At 57.8% G+C, this 15,321-nt stretch overlaps 1 protein-coding gene and 1 long non-coding RNA gene across 2 annotated transcripts in view; one reads left to right on the forward strand and one right to left on the reverse strand.

The window, feature by feature from the left end:
- Positions 1–4,555: 4,555 nt before the first annotated feature.
- On the forward strand, positions 4,556–9,877 carry LOC109489833. The gene is made up of 3 exons (XR_004620152.1): positions 4,556–5,343; positions 5,948–6,104; positions 8,763–9,877. It is a non-coding gene; the product is annotated as an uncharacterized LOC109489833 (long non-coding RNA).
- Positions 9,878–14,464: 4,587 nt separating this feature from the next.
- Positions 14,465–15,321, reverse strand: part of TBX1 (T-box transcription factor 1) — a gene marked incomplete at its 5' end in the record, with an annotated part of 6,233 nt that continues 5,376 nt past the window's right edge. Inside the window, one exon of the mRNA XM_034642182.1 lies at positions 14,465–14,662. Within this exon, the coding sequence (XP_034498073.1) occupies positions 14,465–14,662 (198 nt within the window). The remainder of the gene's footprint in view (positions 14,663–15,321) is intronic.

Below are 15,321 nucleotides of genomic sequence, written 5' to 3' on the forward strand. Positions count from 1 at the left end.
GCCCCATGCTGAGGGTGTTCTCCTGGAACACGGCTGTGGCCTGCTCAGTGCTACTTACCACCTCCCTCTTCTCTCTGCTGACACGACCCAAGGCACTTGGGGCGCTGCGTTGTGGGTGGTCATTTTGGGAGGTGACCCTCTGCTAATCCTATCTGTGGCCAGGCAGCCACAGGCTGATGCCAAACAGCGAAGAGTAGTCCAGTGAGTCTCAGAACGCACCTGGCTAAAGCAAAGCCATGAACACAGAGCAAGTGGTGCCAACATCCCGTCCTCGTGAGCACTCTTGGGAGAGTGCGTGCCCTGCAGGCGGTCACAGAGGGGAAGGGCCACGCCTGTACAGGAGGGCAGGGGAGAGGTGAGCCCCCTCAGTTACTTTGCACCAGTGGCCCTGCCACAACCCACTGCGGTGGCCAGGAGGCCCCTGTGGCGGTGCCGGCCACCCTGCCTCAGCTGTGACCCCGAGGCGCAGGGCGCTAGGCTGGTGCGGCCTCCAGAGGCTTTGAAACGGCTGGCTGAGGAAGGGCTACCCCCGCCCCCACAAAGGCCCGTGTCATCAGCTTAGCAAGAATCTCGGTGACTCCGTCCTTTGGTAGAATCACCGTATTTACAAAAACAGCCATGGAGGTGTGTGTTCCAGACAGAGGGACAGGGCGCTGCAAGTCAGCGTGAGGTTTATTAAACCCAGAGATGCTTCCAGAATGTGTGAGGTGAGCTGCGTATGTTGACTGCCAGAGCGTTGCCCCTGGCGATGGTGAGGGGAGGTGTTGGCAGACGCGCACCCAGAGTCCACCCCTGGCCCTCACCTCCCTGTCGAAGGCACAAGCAGAGGTGCATAGAAGATCACAGGCAACTGACCCTCACAGAGGTCACGTGCTGGTGAGCAGTGTCCCAGGGACATCTTGTGGCCGAATCTTGGTGTATAGGGGCCAAACTGGGCCGTCAGAGCCCTGCTAGTCCTGTGTGCCTGATGGATGTTGTGTGGAAGGACTGGTGGCCAGGACTTTCATCCACTCCCCTGAGCCACCTGGAACCGCAGTGGCACCAACCGTACTAGAAACATGGGCGTCTAAACCACTGGGGCCCTCCTCTGCCCGCTGGGGGGGCCCACAGCTTTGCAGACTACCGTGTAGTCCCACAAGCCATGAAGAGGAGTCTGGATGGACCCTGAGGGCCTGGGGTGGTGTGGAAGCCACAGTCGTCCGTGGTGCTCACAGGCCAGAAAGCTCAGCGTAGCCCAGGTCTTCCCCAGGCCGTGCAAGGTGTCTGTGCAGGTGGGGTCCACGAAGTGAAGGCTGCTCTGGCCGCGGCCTCAGGCAGAGGCCCATGGGGGACCTCCCACACCCCTGGCAGAGTTTTCTCCACTTTTCACTTTACCACAATTCAAAAAGGCCTGCTTTTCCTTTAAGATGCTTCCACATGCCTCCTGTCAGTAAAACGTGTCCTTGGAAGTCCAGTTACCGGTGGTATTCCTAAACCTGTTAAACAGAAAATGAGAGCAGGGCTTGGGCCAGGCCTCCTGGCCCTCACCCCCGGCCATGTGGGAAGCCCCACTTCCTCCTGGTCACCCGCCTGCAGGCCAACAGCAACCTCGGTTGCTGACAGAGGCATCTGCCCGTCCCTGTGGTGCCTCTGGGGCCGGGCCGAGGGTGGGGAGGCCGCGTCCAAGCATCTTGGGCTGTACGCCTGTGTGCCTTCATGTCCGATGCTTTCAGCAAGACGGCCCGGGCTACTCCACACACCCAGCCGCATCTGTCCGTGGCAGCCGGGTGGCTTTGCGAAATCAGCCCTGGGATTTTCTGCCCGGTTCCTAAGTGCCTTTCCCGGCTACTTACGCTGTTCACTGAGCAACGTTTTCCAGGACTTACACTTAAGCGCTGTTTCATTGAGGATCCCCTTGAATTTAGCACAGTCCACAGTGGCCTGACCATGGTGATTCTGTGCCACCGACATCGATGTTGTCATCCAGGACAACGAGGAAGGCTGTGGCTCAGGTGCCCGGCAGGGAGGAAATGCAGCCAGGCAGAGACCTGAAGTTCCCCAGGCAAGCGATGGGGGGGCGGGGACCCGCTGGCCAAGCATCACTCATCAGGTGTCCTCAGGCGTCCTCCCCCTCGGCAAGGCACTTTCCGGTCCAACCCAACAACGGAGGGAGGCTCACCAGTCTCTCGAAGAATGCTTCATTAATACTCTCTTAGTGCAGAGGCTGCTCACAACCAGAGAAAACTTGTTCGGAGTAGCGATGGAATTTCTCTCGTGCGGTTCTGGCTCTGGGCAATGCGTTCTGCTGTTCTGTCCTCACTGGAAGACCTTTCAGGGGTGAGGGGTGCGGGCATGGTGCAGCCGGGGCCTCTGGCCAGAGCCTCACAGGCTGTAGTTGGGTGTCAGTGGGCGGGCTACAGGACTGAGACCCTCAGCTCCTGGAGGCTGCCCGGCCTCTCCACGGCCAGCAGGAGTGGCCTTGGGGTATTCTGTGCCGTGACTTGGGTGGCCCAGGGTGGGATGTGGATGTTCTACTGGGGAGAAAAGCATCCCCAGTCACCAGCTCCGGGGCGAAGGGTGCCTCTCATCAGCAGGGCAGACAGGCCGGCAGTGGGTCCCCCCTCCAGACCACCCCCCAGAAAGGCAAGGCAAGCGGCTGCGGCATCCTAACCAGCCAGCCCAGGCAAGTGAGCAGCCCAGCCTCAGGAACCGGCTGCAGATCATCTTCCAGACCCATGGTAACCCTGCAAGGGCGGCCCCACGGTCATTCCCACGCAGCACGTGGGCAGGTGGGCAGGGCTTACCCAGCATCCACTGCAGGCCGGGTCCCTCGGACAAGCAGGAGGCTCGTGGCAGACCAGGCCGCAACCCCGCTGTGGCCCCCGGATCCTGAGAATTCACCACCTTTTCCTGTGCTTTCTGAGTTTCAGAGGCGGGACAGCGTCGGACAGCCACAGGCTTGGGAAAGCCGCAAACCAGTGTCGGCAGGAAGCTGGACGAGGCCCTCAGACACCGAGGATTAGCCAGGAAAGGGCTTGCTGCTCGGCATCCTGGGAGACCTGGCGGTGCTCGCTCGGCAAGCTGGCTTTGTGCTGACGTGCAGTGCGTGTCTTTACGCCCCTGAGTGAGTGACGTTCAATCAGGTGTTACCCACCTGCGTCTGTGCCAAGAAGCCACAGAACACCCTCTGCACAAAAGGACTGTTTGCACAAAGAAAAAACATTCCTTCAGGGGGTTCTTTAGAAACGCTTGATACTCAACTAGCTATAACTTCATGGGAAAGCCTGGTGTCAAAGACGAGCTGGCACAGATGAAAACCTTACAGCTGAGTTGCCGCGCACCTGTGCCTCGGGCCGGGCAAGCCACCGCTCCCCAGCCCACAGCCCCCCAGCACGTAGCCCCCCAGCCCACAGCTCAGGGGGTGCGGTGGCGGTGCTGCTGCGGCGGCCACCCGGCCTGTTCTGCATCATAGCACCGCCACGCCCACTCCTGCCTGGACGCAGCGTCCCGGGGCTGAGCTCTCCAGCTTGTCCGGGAGCTCCCCTGGGAGCCAGGCGGGAAGGAAGCCCCCGGGCCTGGTAGAGCTGAACAGGATGCTGAGAGCCACGGCTGGTGAGTGGGGCAGGCATCCACCCAACCCGCCCGGAGACATGCCCACCAGGTACAGGACTGTCCGTCCTACAGAAGTTCTAAAACTGTGCTTAGGGAATCCCCGCGGGAAAACACCCGAGCGAGAGATAGAGCCACAGACCAGAGGAGGTAGCATTCCCGTACTGTGTGCTCACCTGAGCAAAGGTGCTCAAGGGCCTTCAGGTGAAATGCTTCTGCCTCCATCCGTACCAGGAGGGGGCCGAGAGCTGCTCCCCCTGTCCACTCAGCGCCCACGTGGGGGCCTCCGATCTTGGAGCAGCATGAGGAAAGCACATCCTGTGTGCCACCAACAGACACCCTTGGGCCACAGTGTGTGGGCCCACAGAGCCGTGTGTTGGCCCCTGCTTCCGTGGCACGGGGCAGACGTGGGGAGTCTGCTACTGCCACGAAACCAGGAGGCATTCAGAGGTGCCAAGAGCAGCACTGAAGGCCAAGGGGCCTCCCACATGGGCCCGGGACGTGTCAGGCAGCAAGGTGACGGTCACCATTGTCTGTTCAAACAGGCAAGATTCCGATGGGCGAAGAAGTCTCCTTGACACTCAAACAAGAAAAGTTAACTTGAAGCAGACCAGCAAAGTACTGTAATAGTGAAGTAGGCCAAGTGTGCCTGAAGATTGCTGTGGGCTGAATGTCTGTGTCCCCCACAAATTCGTAGATTGAAACCTAACCCCCCAGGTGATGGTACTAGGATGGGGCCTTTAGGAAGTGCTTAGGTCATGGGCTGGAACCATTATGAATGGGATTAGTGCCTTATAAAAGAAACCCCAAAGGGCTCCCCCTCCCCTTCTGCCACGTGAGGACACGGGATTGGGACTCTCACCAGACACTGGCTCTGCCTTGATCTTGGACTTCTAGTCTCCAGAACGGTGAGAAATGAATTTCTGTTATTTATAAGCCACCTGCTTGTGGTATTTTGTTATAGCAGCCTGAATGGACTGAGACAAGATGCTCTATTTTTATTATTTTTTAAGATATGGAATGTTAAGGGGGCGTCTGGGTGGCTCAGTCGATTAAGCGTCCAACTCTTGATTTTGACTCAAGCCATGATCTCTAGGTTGTGACATCGAACCCTGCATCGGGCTATGCGCTGGGCATGGAGCCTGCTTAAGATTCTCTCTCTCCCTCTGCCTCCGCCCCTCCCCGCCTCTAAAAAAATACGTGGAATGTTAAGAAATCAAGTCATCTGGTTTCATCCTGTTGCAATGACCTACCGCTGCATTAACAAACCAGCTCAAACTCAGCAGTGTACGGTAGCCATCTACGCACGTGGCATTCCAGGGGCCGGGCACGGGGACCGCTGTTGACGTGAGCACCTTTGCATGGTCTCAGGGGAATCAGGCTTCTTACACGGGGCCTCCAAGAGCTCATCCAGCAGACCAGCAGAAGTCTTCTCTGCCCAGCACTGGTATCAGGAAAGGGACACCGCACCTCATGAGGGAGAAAAGTCTAAATGTTTTTGTCCTTCACAAAATAAGGTTTGTCCTTGTTTCTCTTTGCAGAGCACGGACAACTAAGACCCCAGAACTCGGGGGAAGGCGCCTGGGGCAGGACCCGGGCCTCCTGCCATGGCCAGGAGGGAGCATCCAGCCACACACGCCCTCCAGCCATGCACCGGGCACCCCTCACCCCACCCTGAAGGTGTGATGAAATGCTCATGAAGAAGCTTCCTCTTCCCAACGCACCAGGCCATATCTGCAAATAGACGGACAGCAGGTCTGCACCTCCCATCCACACGAAACCCAAAGAATCCTTCATCTGGGGAATATGAGAGACAGGGCTGTCATCAAGCGTTCCTCAACCTATGGAGAAGTTTTGTTATAGAGCTGGCCAGGGTAGGCCAGCCTTACTCAGTGACAGCACCGGGCCCTCCTGCGGTCCCCAGCCCAGAGCTGAGCTGCCCACTGACCTGGTCAGTAGTCTGAGCCCTAGGGGTGCTGAGAACACACCTAAGGAAGAAGGAGCAACAGCCCAAGGAGAAACGAAACACAGTTCAATGCTTCTAGAACCAGCTTTAGTGAATCTCATATCGTGTGTGTGTGTGTGTGTGTGTGTGTGTGTGTGTGTGCCTTTCCTAAGATGTTAAGATCTTTTCAGATCTCTATATTAGGCTTGTCATTCTTGTTAAATATTTAGAAGCGTTTTTAGTGCATTTGCAACCCATGTTTAAATGTCGGGAAAATTTTATTGTTATATCCATACATTTTGATAAATCGACCAAGTTAGGGTAGAGCTATAGTGAGAATTCTTAATTACACAACATGCAATTTATAAATCTCGAGAATTTATTAAATTATTGGCATTGTTTTCTATTTTGGAGATTTCGAGCAGAGGCCACAATGAGGGCAAGCACTGGACCCTCAGAGAGCCCGGCTTCAACATCAAACCAAGGCCTCGCTGGCAGCCGCCGGGCCTGTGGTGGTGAAGGTGGGCACTCGGCACCTTCGTCTTGGGAGCGAGGGCCACCAGGATTTGAGGTGAGCTCCAGGACATCGGGGCTTGTGACTACTCATCTAGAACATAGGAGTGACCACCCCAGCAGATGGGAGTGGACGAAGTTCTTCACAAAATGCGTCTCCTCCTTATCGACTAGACAGATGTCAGGTGTCTCCTGTGCAGACGGTGGGGGGACTGGATTCTGCCCAAGCCCACAGCCACAGGGGCGAAGCCTGCAGAGACACATACCTTTCTCATCCATAACCCGCAAAGTCGACTTCCCCCTTTCCTAGTTGGAGAAGTAAAGAACGAGAACGTGCTGTTTGCCAATCAGGAGTCATAAATCCTACAGCCATTCCCCGCACACTGCTCAGCTCAGTTAAAGGAGCAAAGAGAGTGGAGAGGGGGTGAGAGGAGAAAGGACACCAGAGTGGGCTCAAAACAGAAGAAAGCGGCGGGAGAGGGCTGGAAGGTTCTGTATCTGTCCCAGGAGAACTTAATATTCGGTAACATTCACCCTCCTTGGGAGATGGTTGTATGAACTGTGACAAAAGCTCCAGCCCCCAGGAACGCCCTCCTGCCCCTTTGCTGGCCCCACCACAGCCCGGGCACCCATCGGTCTGTTCTCTTGCTCTGCAGCCTCGCCTCTTCCAGAATGCGTGTAGACAGAATCCCACACCGTGGCGCCTCCCCTCTGGTCACCCACAATTCTGCATTTGGGGTCCAGTGGCTGCCTTGCCGAGAAATGGCTCCTTTCTGCCAGAGTGACTCTCAGGCCTGGGAGACCTGGCTCCTGAGCAGGGTAGGCAGCTAGACCCACCGCCAAGGTGGTCTGCCTTTGTGGAGCCTGTCTTGAGCCCCTCGGCCCTGCCCCATAGAGCTCGCCAAGGCCCTGGCTAGCATGGTGGCCACCGTCTGCCCCTCCCTGTGGGAACATGCACTCTTTTAGAGCAGAAACTATCTCAACAACTACTCCGTGGCAGCCACTTTGGCGTGTGAGAGTGTGAACATGTCACTCCACGCTCCCTACCTCACACCACACCTTTGCCTCCTCTGAGAGAGGGCTTGTGGGGGCCCTCCCAGAGCTAAGTGGCCCTCTTGAAGAGTCGGGGCCCCTAATGAAAGCTATACAAAAAAAGAGGGAGACACTGTCCCTGTGAGAGAGACACACGAACTAGCTGGACTGGCCAGGGCACAGGAGCTTGGAGAAGCATCTCCCAGGGGTCCTAAATCCCACACCCCAGGCTGTCACCAGCATCCCCAGGGTACAGGACCCACCGCTCAGGCTGGGGGCTGGACTGCCGACCTCATGGGTGAGTCTGGGTCCCCGGGCACCAGAGAGGCTTGTGGAGAGAGCCTAGGGTGGAGTCAGCCTGGGGCAAGTAGCACCAGGAGGGACGCTCGCTTGTTTAGCTGCTGCCCGGTTACGTGGGGCTCAAAAGACTTGGGGCTGTGGCTGTTGGCTGGTCCAGACCCCGTGATGTCTGACTCCAATCATTCTGTGTTGGGACCATCCTACCACCGGAGGGTGCCGAACAGCATGTCTGGCCTCCACCTGCCCTATGTGGCCTTCAAAAGCATCTCCCGACATTACCCGATGGCCTCGCAGGATGAAATTGCCATGTTAAGAACCCCTGGTTTAGAGACAGGTTAGGACTTCGTCCATCCAAGATGAACAGAGTGGCTTTTGTAGATTATAGATAATCCAGGCTTTCTCTAATTGTTAAATACATGCAAGCATACATTAAAAAGATAAATTTGCCTTTTTAACCACTTTAAGTGTCCAGGTCGGTGGCATTAAACACATTGGCAGTGTTGAGCACCCATCCCCACCACCCATCTCCAGAACTTTGTCATCTAAACGCAGCTCTGTCCCCATTAAACACTAACTCCCCCTTCCCTTCTCCCCCAGCCCCTTGCACCCCCTCCAATACTTTCTGTCTCCATTGATCTTCCTCCTCTGGGACCTCATTTAAGTGGAGTCCTACAGGATTTGTCCTTTTGTGTCTGGCTTGTTTCACTGAGCATAATGTCCTCAAGGTCCGTCCTCGTCGCATAGCTCGTGTCAGAATTTCCTTCCTTTTTATGACCCACTGTATGGCCATCCCACATTTTTATCCATTCATCAGTCCGCTTTTATCCACTGGGTAGTTGATGACACTTGGTCTGCTTGCACCTCCCGGCTATCGTGACTAATACTGCTATGGACACAGGTGTACCAATATCTGTGTAAGTCCCTACTTTTGTCTGTTCTCTGGGGCATACACCCAGAGTGGAATTGCTGGGTCCTACGTAGTTCTAGATTTACTGTTTTCCACAGTGGCTGCACCGTTTTACATTCCCACCAGCAATGCACGAGGGGCCCAATTTCTCCCAATCTTCACCCACGTGTATTCTGGTGTGTGTGTGTTCATAACAGCCATCCTAATGGGTACGAGGTCTCTCTTGGTTGGTTTATTTATTTTTATTTTTTAAAGATTTTATTTATTTGTGAGAGAGACAGAGCATGAGTGGGGGGGCGGTGGGAGGCAGAGGGAGAGGGAGAAGCACGCTCCCCGAGAAGTAGGGAGCCCGATGTGGGGCTTGAGCATGAGATCATGACCTGAGCCGAAGGCAGACACCCAACTGACTGAGCCACCCATTTGCCCCTCTCTTGTGGTTTAAACGAAAATTTTCATTTATCATTAATTATTTTCCAGGTGTACATGTGATAGGATCTCCATCTCCTGGAAACTTCAGTTCTCACTGGGATGAGACATCCGCGTGGGAAATAGCTGGAAACTGGAGGGAACCCCAGCAGCAGTGTGTAGCGGGAGTGGGCAGGCTTTGAGGAGCGGAATGGCCTCACCAGCACACAGACGCCGCTTGGCCCCCTCACATGTCCTGGCCCACGTGAGACCAGTCCTCTTCCTGGCGGCGACCATGTCAAGGTGCCTAGATACTGGGGGCTCCCACCTACAGCCCACCTGTCAGAGGAGTAGGATTCGTACACATGGCCTCAGACTCAGGAGAGCGGGTGGTGGCAGGGAAATGACAGTGGCATATGAAGAGGCCAGAGACATTGCGGCTCTGGGGACAGCCCAGCAATAGCTTCTGGGAGTCCAGGTCTCTGGAAGGGGGTGCCAACTCTGGCTTTGGGCTCCGTCTCTAAATGGACCCTCCTGGCTGGCCACCCGAAAGGAAAGAGGGCTTGATCGTTGGAGCCCAGGAGGTAAGACATGCCTGGAATCACCCAGGCCCACAAAAAGGGCCCACTGTACGAGTCCCCGTGGGGCACTGGGGAAAGTGAGTCCCACTGCCCCTGGCCATCCAGTAGCGCTGCCCGGTGGAGACGGCAGCAGGCACGCTTGGGGCCAGTGGCCTCTCTTCAGCCACCCCTGTGGGGATGGTGACCTTCCCCCAAATGCCCAGAGCATCTGCTTGCTCACAGCCAGGCTGCTGGGTGGTGGATGTGTGGGAATCTGGGTGTGAGCATCCACCGCCTCGCTCCGCTGGCAGCTCCCTGCAGCCCACTCCCCACCTTGGCCAAGATGCCCTCGGGGCCAGGTGTGGAGACTGGCAGTGCTGCTCTGCCACTCTGTGCTCCGCAGGCGCTCCCCAGAGAAGGGCCAAGCCAAAGCGTTTTCAAGCTGGCCAGTGGCATCTAAAGCCACTGGCTTTTTTCTTAGTCCTTTTAAGACTTTACTTAGTGTTGACGGGGCGCCTGGGCGGCTCAGGTCATGATCCCAGGGTTCTGGGATGGAGCCCCTCGTCAGGCTCCCTGCTCGGCAGGAAGCCTGCTTCTTCCTCTCCCACTCCCCCTGCTTGTGTTCCCTCTCTGTGTCTCTCTGTCAAATAAATAAATAAAATCTTTAAAGAAAACAGGTGTTACTTAGTGTTAGCAGAAGAGTGATTCTTCGCATGGAAGTTGCTCCTTCCCTATTTTGTTGCAGCCCCTTCCCCTACCCCACAGGCTCCGAGTTCCCGCTATGACGTTGCAGACCTGACCTGTCAGTGCCCAGAATGGCAGAGAACACACTACAGTGAGGCTTTCTGCAGCTCTGGGCCCCACCAGCAGACCTTGCAGGGGCTGGGCAGGCAGGCAGCCTCCGAGGTCACAGGGAGGGGCCTGAGTCCCAGCCGGTGACTCAAGTCTACCTTACCACAGGTGTAAGGTGTCCTTGGACGGAAACACCAGAATTTCCAAAGTCAGGATATGTTTCCCTCGAAAGGGGACACAGTCTGATCGGAAGGCCTTTTCCTTGGTGNGGGGGGGGGGGGGGGTGCGAGGGGCGGGGCGGACCCTTACGTGTCCCCAGTGCAGGTCTTTGCGGCCTGAGCTGGGCCGGGCTGCTCTGTGAGCCCAGGCGAAGACCCGGGCGGCTGCTGGAAGCAGAGGATTAGGATTAGGCACGGATGGGATGCAATTGAAAGCTGATAAAGGATGTCGGCAATGCCATTCCTCTTTATAATTAAGAAGATAACTTAATTACTGCTATTAAAACCTAAGCTTCTCCCTCATGGGGACTGCTTTTCACAAAACACCTTTGGTTCTGCTGTTCCCCACACGCAGACCTGGCAGCAGTTAAGTGCGGGCGCCGAGACTCCAAAGTCTCGTCTTGAGAATCCATCTGGTTTGAGGCAGTACGACAAGCAGGGAAGGGAACCGAATCAACGGCAAGATTTGTGTGGCGTAGACCAGGAAACAACCCCAGCCTCCCCTCCCAGGGCCAGGAGGCGTGTGGGGCCATGTCATGTCCACCCCCACCGGCTCCCCTGCTGTGCCCATGTCACAATGCGAAGGTGGCCTTGGGGGTGAGGGAGGCGTGTGCAGAGGCATCAGACATGCGCAAATGTAGATGCCTGGTCCTGCCCCTGGGACTTGTGAGACGGCACAGCCTCACTGGACCCCACACAGAGGAGGGGAGGATGGTCCCCGCTGCTCACACGGGCCTGCATGACTCACACCACTCCCACGGGGTAGGGGTCAGCACCCAGTATGAAGGGGGAACTGAGGCACAGGGCTTGTGGAACCTGGGAGGTGTGCTCTCCCTCACACCCAGCTCCAGGAGAGGCCACACTCCTGCTGCTGGAATCGTTCCTTTGGTCCTAGACGAAGCGCCTCAGGCCCCCGCCCTCACTCTGTCTGCCTGCACACCGCACCCCTGGCTGTGCCAGCTCTGCCCCCCTCCCCGGCGGCTGTGGCCCCGTGGAATTCTCTAGTGCTCCAACGCTTTGATCTGCATCACACCTGGAGATCAGTGCCTTGCGTTCACCCACCCGTCATCGTCGTACAGGTCCCACACACTCTGTGGACGTCCCCCGCCAGGGGAAAAGGGCTCGCTGAAGCCCCCCGCACCAGGCTTCCTCTTCCTCTGCAACTCCAGGCTGAGTGCCACCACGCAGACTCCCCTCATCCCATGGCAGGATCCCAGTGTAGTGCGTCTGCACCCCAAACCCTTGCCTGTGGAGGAGACTGTGTACCAGCCCCTTGGGGAGGTGCGTCCTCAGAGACCTGTGCCCACAGCCACCTGTGCCCCATGGCTCAGCCAACGTGCTTGTTTGGGGCACCTTCTCTTGGTCTCAGGAAAGCCACGTGGTGTTGCCAGCTTTACTACGTGGCAGTACAGGGGGAAGGACCCATTCCAGAGCATCCCTGCCCTGGCTGTGGGCCAGCAGGTGAGACCCTGTGGGCTGGGGGTTTTTCAGAGGCCTATGTCCTGGGCTTTAGGAATAGCTAGATGTGAGGAGGCAGCAGCCACAGGGCTTGCGAGGGTGTTGGGCACTTGGTGAGTCCTCCAAACACGCCAGTGGTTTGTGCTGGGGCAGCGTTTCCCAAGCCTTCCTAGGAGCGGGAGTATTTCTGTCAGACAGAGGCCCCAGCGCTGGAGGAAGGCAGCACAGCAGACCCTCCCTCCTCTCAAAGCAGCAGGCTGGGATGCCTGGGGGGGGGCGGGGGCCGTGCCACCACACCCCAGCGTCCTTGGGTTCACTAGACCCCTTCTGTGGGACTCAAAGCAGTGAAGAGGGGAGTAGACAGGCCGCAAGCTCCTCTACTTAGCCTGTTTTACTCATTGGGCATCCATTCTTTTTTGAAGGGCTTCGAGGTTCCCGGACCAGATCTCCGAGGTCCCTTCTAATCCAAGCTCTTGTCCTCCTGAGTCCTAGCAACCGGACACGTGAAGACAGGTGAAGGAAGCTGAACAGACCTCTGGGCCAGCTGAGGGACCCAGAGGAAGACACTGAGGGGTGAGCCCACAAGGGAGTGGGTCGGATGGGACCCGAGTCCCTACACAGTGCAGCGTGGCGGCTCATGGAAGGGGCAGCCCAGGCGTGTCCGCAGAGGAGCCCAAAGCGAGGGACATGGAAGCGAGGGACATGGAGGACAGTGGCTTTACAGGGAAGTCAGGGACTGTCTGGGGTAGCTGGCCATGGGAATGTCAGCCCCACATGGCAGGCAGGGGCGACAGCGCTGGCAGAGCTCACCGGGCACTTGTTTCAGGAATAAGTGACTAAGAATGGCCCTAGTGTCTTTCTGAAATGAGGAACCCCCAGCAGAAGCTGCGTGACCCGAGCCACCCTTCCCTCACCACCTCCCCAGGGCAGAAGGTGGGTGACAACAGCCCACTGAGGTGTTACGTGGCTGCCCGGAGGAACCAGTCCCACCTGCAGCACCAAGGACCACAGCATCCATCTTAAAACCACCAAGCATCCTTCGCAGGAGACCGGACACTGGTCAGCAGTAAGAACTGGGTGCATGGCAGCGTGGGCCAGCCTCGAAACAACCTGGCGTGGAAAGCAGCCACCCCGGGTGCCCTGTTGCATGATCCCATTTGTGAGAAGTTCTGAAGAAGGGCAGACTCGTCTATGGGGGCAGAGGGTAGAAAACCATGCCTTCGGGGGCCTCTTCCCCAGTGCAGGGGAAGCCCTCATCTGCAGCGTCCGGCAAGCTGACCTGCTGCGCATGTGCTGTCCAGCACTCAGGAGGAACCGAATGTTTCATTTTATTCTATTTTCGTCCATTAACACGTAAGTGGCCCACCATGGCCAGCAGCCACCGTGTTGGACAGCAGCAGCAGCTTTCCATCTGGAGTGGGTGATGATTATGGGATCGGGTGCGCATGCGGGAGGCTGACGGGCTGCACACCCGTGAGCTCAGCTGCGTCCTCCCATGGCAAACACCCCTGCCGCTGGTTCAGAGGGGACCTTCCACTCACTTCAGCTTTAAACAAAACCAAAACAGAGATCTTTCCAACTGTGGTTCTCAACCCCTGACCCTCACCATGGCCCGAGTGTAAAGTGTGCAGGGGAAGAGGGGGACCTCAGAATCTCAGTGCGCCTGGGAGGGGTGCCCAGCACCTGCAGGAGAGACTGGCCCCTCATTCCTGCAGGCCTCCCAGAACAAGAATGCAGGGTGCATTTGTGGTACAAACGGGAAACAGGCTGCACGAGTGGTGCATGCAGCTCACCCAGAGGGAGAAGCTTTGGCAGACCCTAGCTCCAGAGCCCATTCCTCATCAGCTTGGTCACCCCCTCCCTTCGTAGACCTGCCTCATGGAAATGCTTCCTGCTGTCCAACTGCTAAGCCTTCAGTCACCTCATGCCACCGGGGTGAACACATCCAGGAAGAAAGTGTCTCGTCTAGGACAGACATTGGGAAATGCCTGGCTGTGCACGGGAAGGGTGGCACCAGCTTGCCACGGCCATGTGGCAGCGACTGCCACAGACATCCTGGGACAGACACAGGAGGGGGATAGAACCTCGCCACTTGCATTTCCCGTCCATCTTGTGTCCAAGTTAGCAGCCTTGACGTTGACCGGTTGTCAGCTTTTCCTGCCTGGACTCAGGAAGGGAGGGATCAAAGGGTTCCTCTGGCCCCATCGCGGGTGTTGAGTTAATGGGGAGAGGTCCCTCACCACCTGGCCTGGGAAATATGCTTCACAGACAGGTTTCAGGATGACTCATGACCACTGTCATTGTGCCCCCTGCCCAGGTCACTCCGTGGGGACATTCACAGGGAACAAAGTCAATAAACAGGGGAAAATGCAGGCCTGGGCTAGGGCCAGCCAGGGGAAATGCTAGAACAGCAGAATTGCCTGTTTTTGTCTTTCTGCGATCCGAGTCAGAGCTTCTCCCCTTCCCAACCCCCAACGGACAGGGTCCCGTCCTGATGGTTATTTCCAGCTTCCGTGCAAAAGCACCCAGGACAGGCACTGGTCCTGAAAACAGGCCAGGGCTGCGTGCCTGAATCCTAGAAGACGGCCAGAGTTAAGTAAAAAGGCCCTCTGCACACCTGGGGCTGGGGCGGAGCCCCTGTATGTTCAGCCTCAGGGAAGACGGGATGAAGCTGCAAGGTGGAAGTGGAGGCGGGGAGAGGGCTGGCAGGGCCTGGAGGAGACCCTGGGAGCGAACCCGGATGGGGCTACGGCAGAGGGGGCGGGGAGAGGACGGAGAGGGGCGTGGCCGGGAAGAGGCTCTGGAAACGGGCCGGGAAGAGGCGCTCGGAGGGCACCGTAGGGACACCCACTTCGCTGCGGCTTGTGGGGACTGGAGCTGGGGAGACCCCGAAGTCCCCGAGTCGACCGGACACGCTCTCCCCGACATCCCCCGTGCGATCTAACTGGACACAAATACATGGACACGCAGGCAACTTCCAAAAGAGGCGAAACCTTTATCAAGTCGGCGCCGGCGCAGTATCTACAGTATCTACAAATATCTACACGTATCTACACCGCCTGCAGACAGGCTCTCGGGTCGTCTACACTGCAACTGCCGGCCGGGCCGGGGGTGGGGGGGCGACGCGGTCTCGCGGAGAACAATAAATATCACTTCCTTCCGCCGCTGACCGGGCGCTTTGGCACTGGCGGGCGCGGACCCCGTGGCCCTCCGGGCTGGAGAGGGACCAGCGGTGGCTCCCGGGACTGGGGAACCAGATACTTCGGCAGCCCCGGGGCTGGAAGGTGGAGGACCCCGATGGCTTCGAGGCTGGGGAAGGGGAGACCCGCACTGACCCCCGGGGCTGGAGGAACACGTTCTTGGAAGGCCCTCGGGGCTGGGTGGACAGGGACCCCGACGGCCCTCAGGGCTGTGCGGGGACCCCTGGCGGGGAAGCAGCCGGCGGGCACCCGCATTATCTGGGGCAGTAATCGTAGGAGCCGGGCGGCGCGGCCCCGGCCGACGAGTACATGTTGGCTGCGGCGGCTGCGGCGGCGGCGGCTGCGGCGGCGGCGGCGGCCGGACTCACCGCCGGGTGGTGGTGGTGCGGATGCGCGTGCGGGT

The sequence above is a fragment of the Ailuropoda melanoleuca genome, chromosome 14 (genome assembly GCF_002007445.2).
Source record: "Ailuropoda melanoleuca isolate Jingjing chromosome 14, ASM200744v2, whole genome shotgun sequence".
Lineage (NCBI taxonomy): Eukaryota > Metazoa > Chordata > Mammalia > Carnivora > Ursidae > Ailuropoda > Ailuropoda melanoleuca.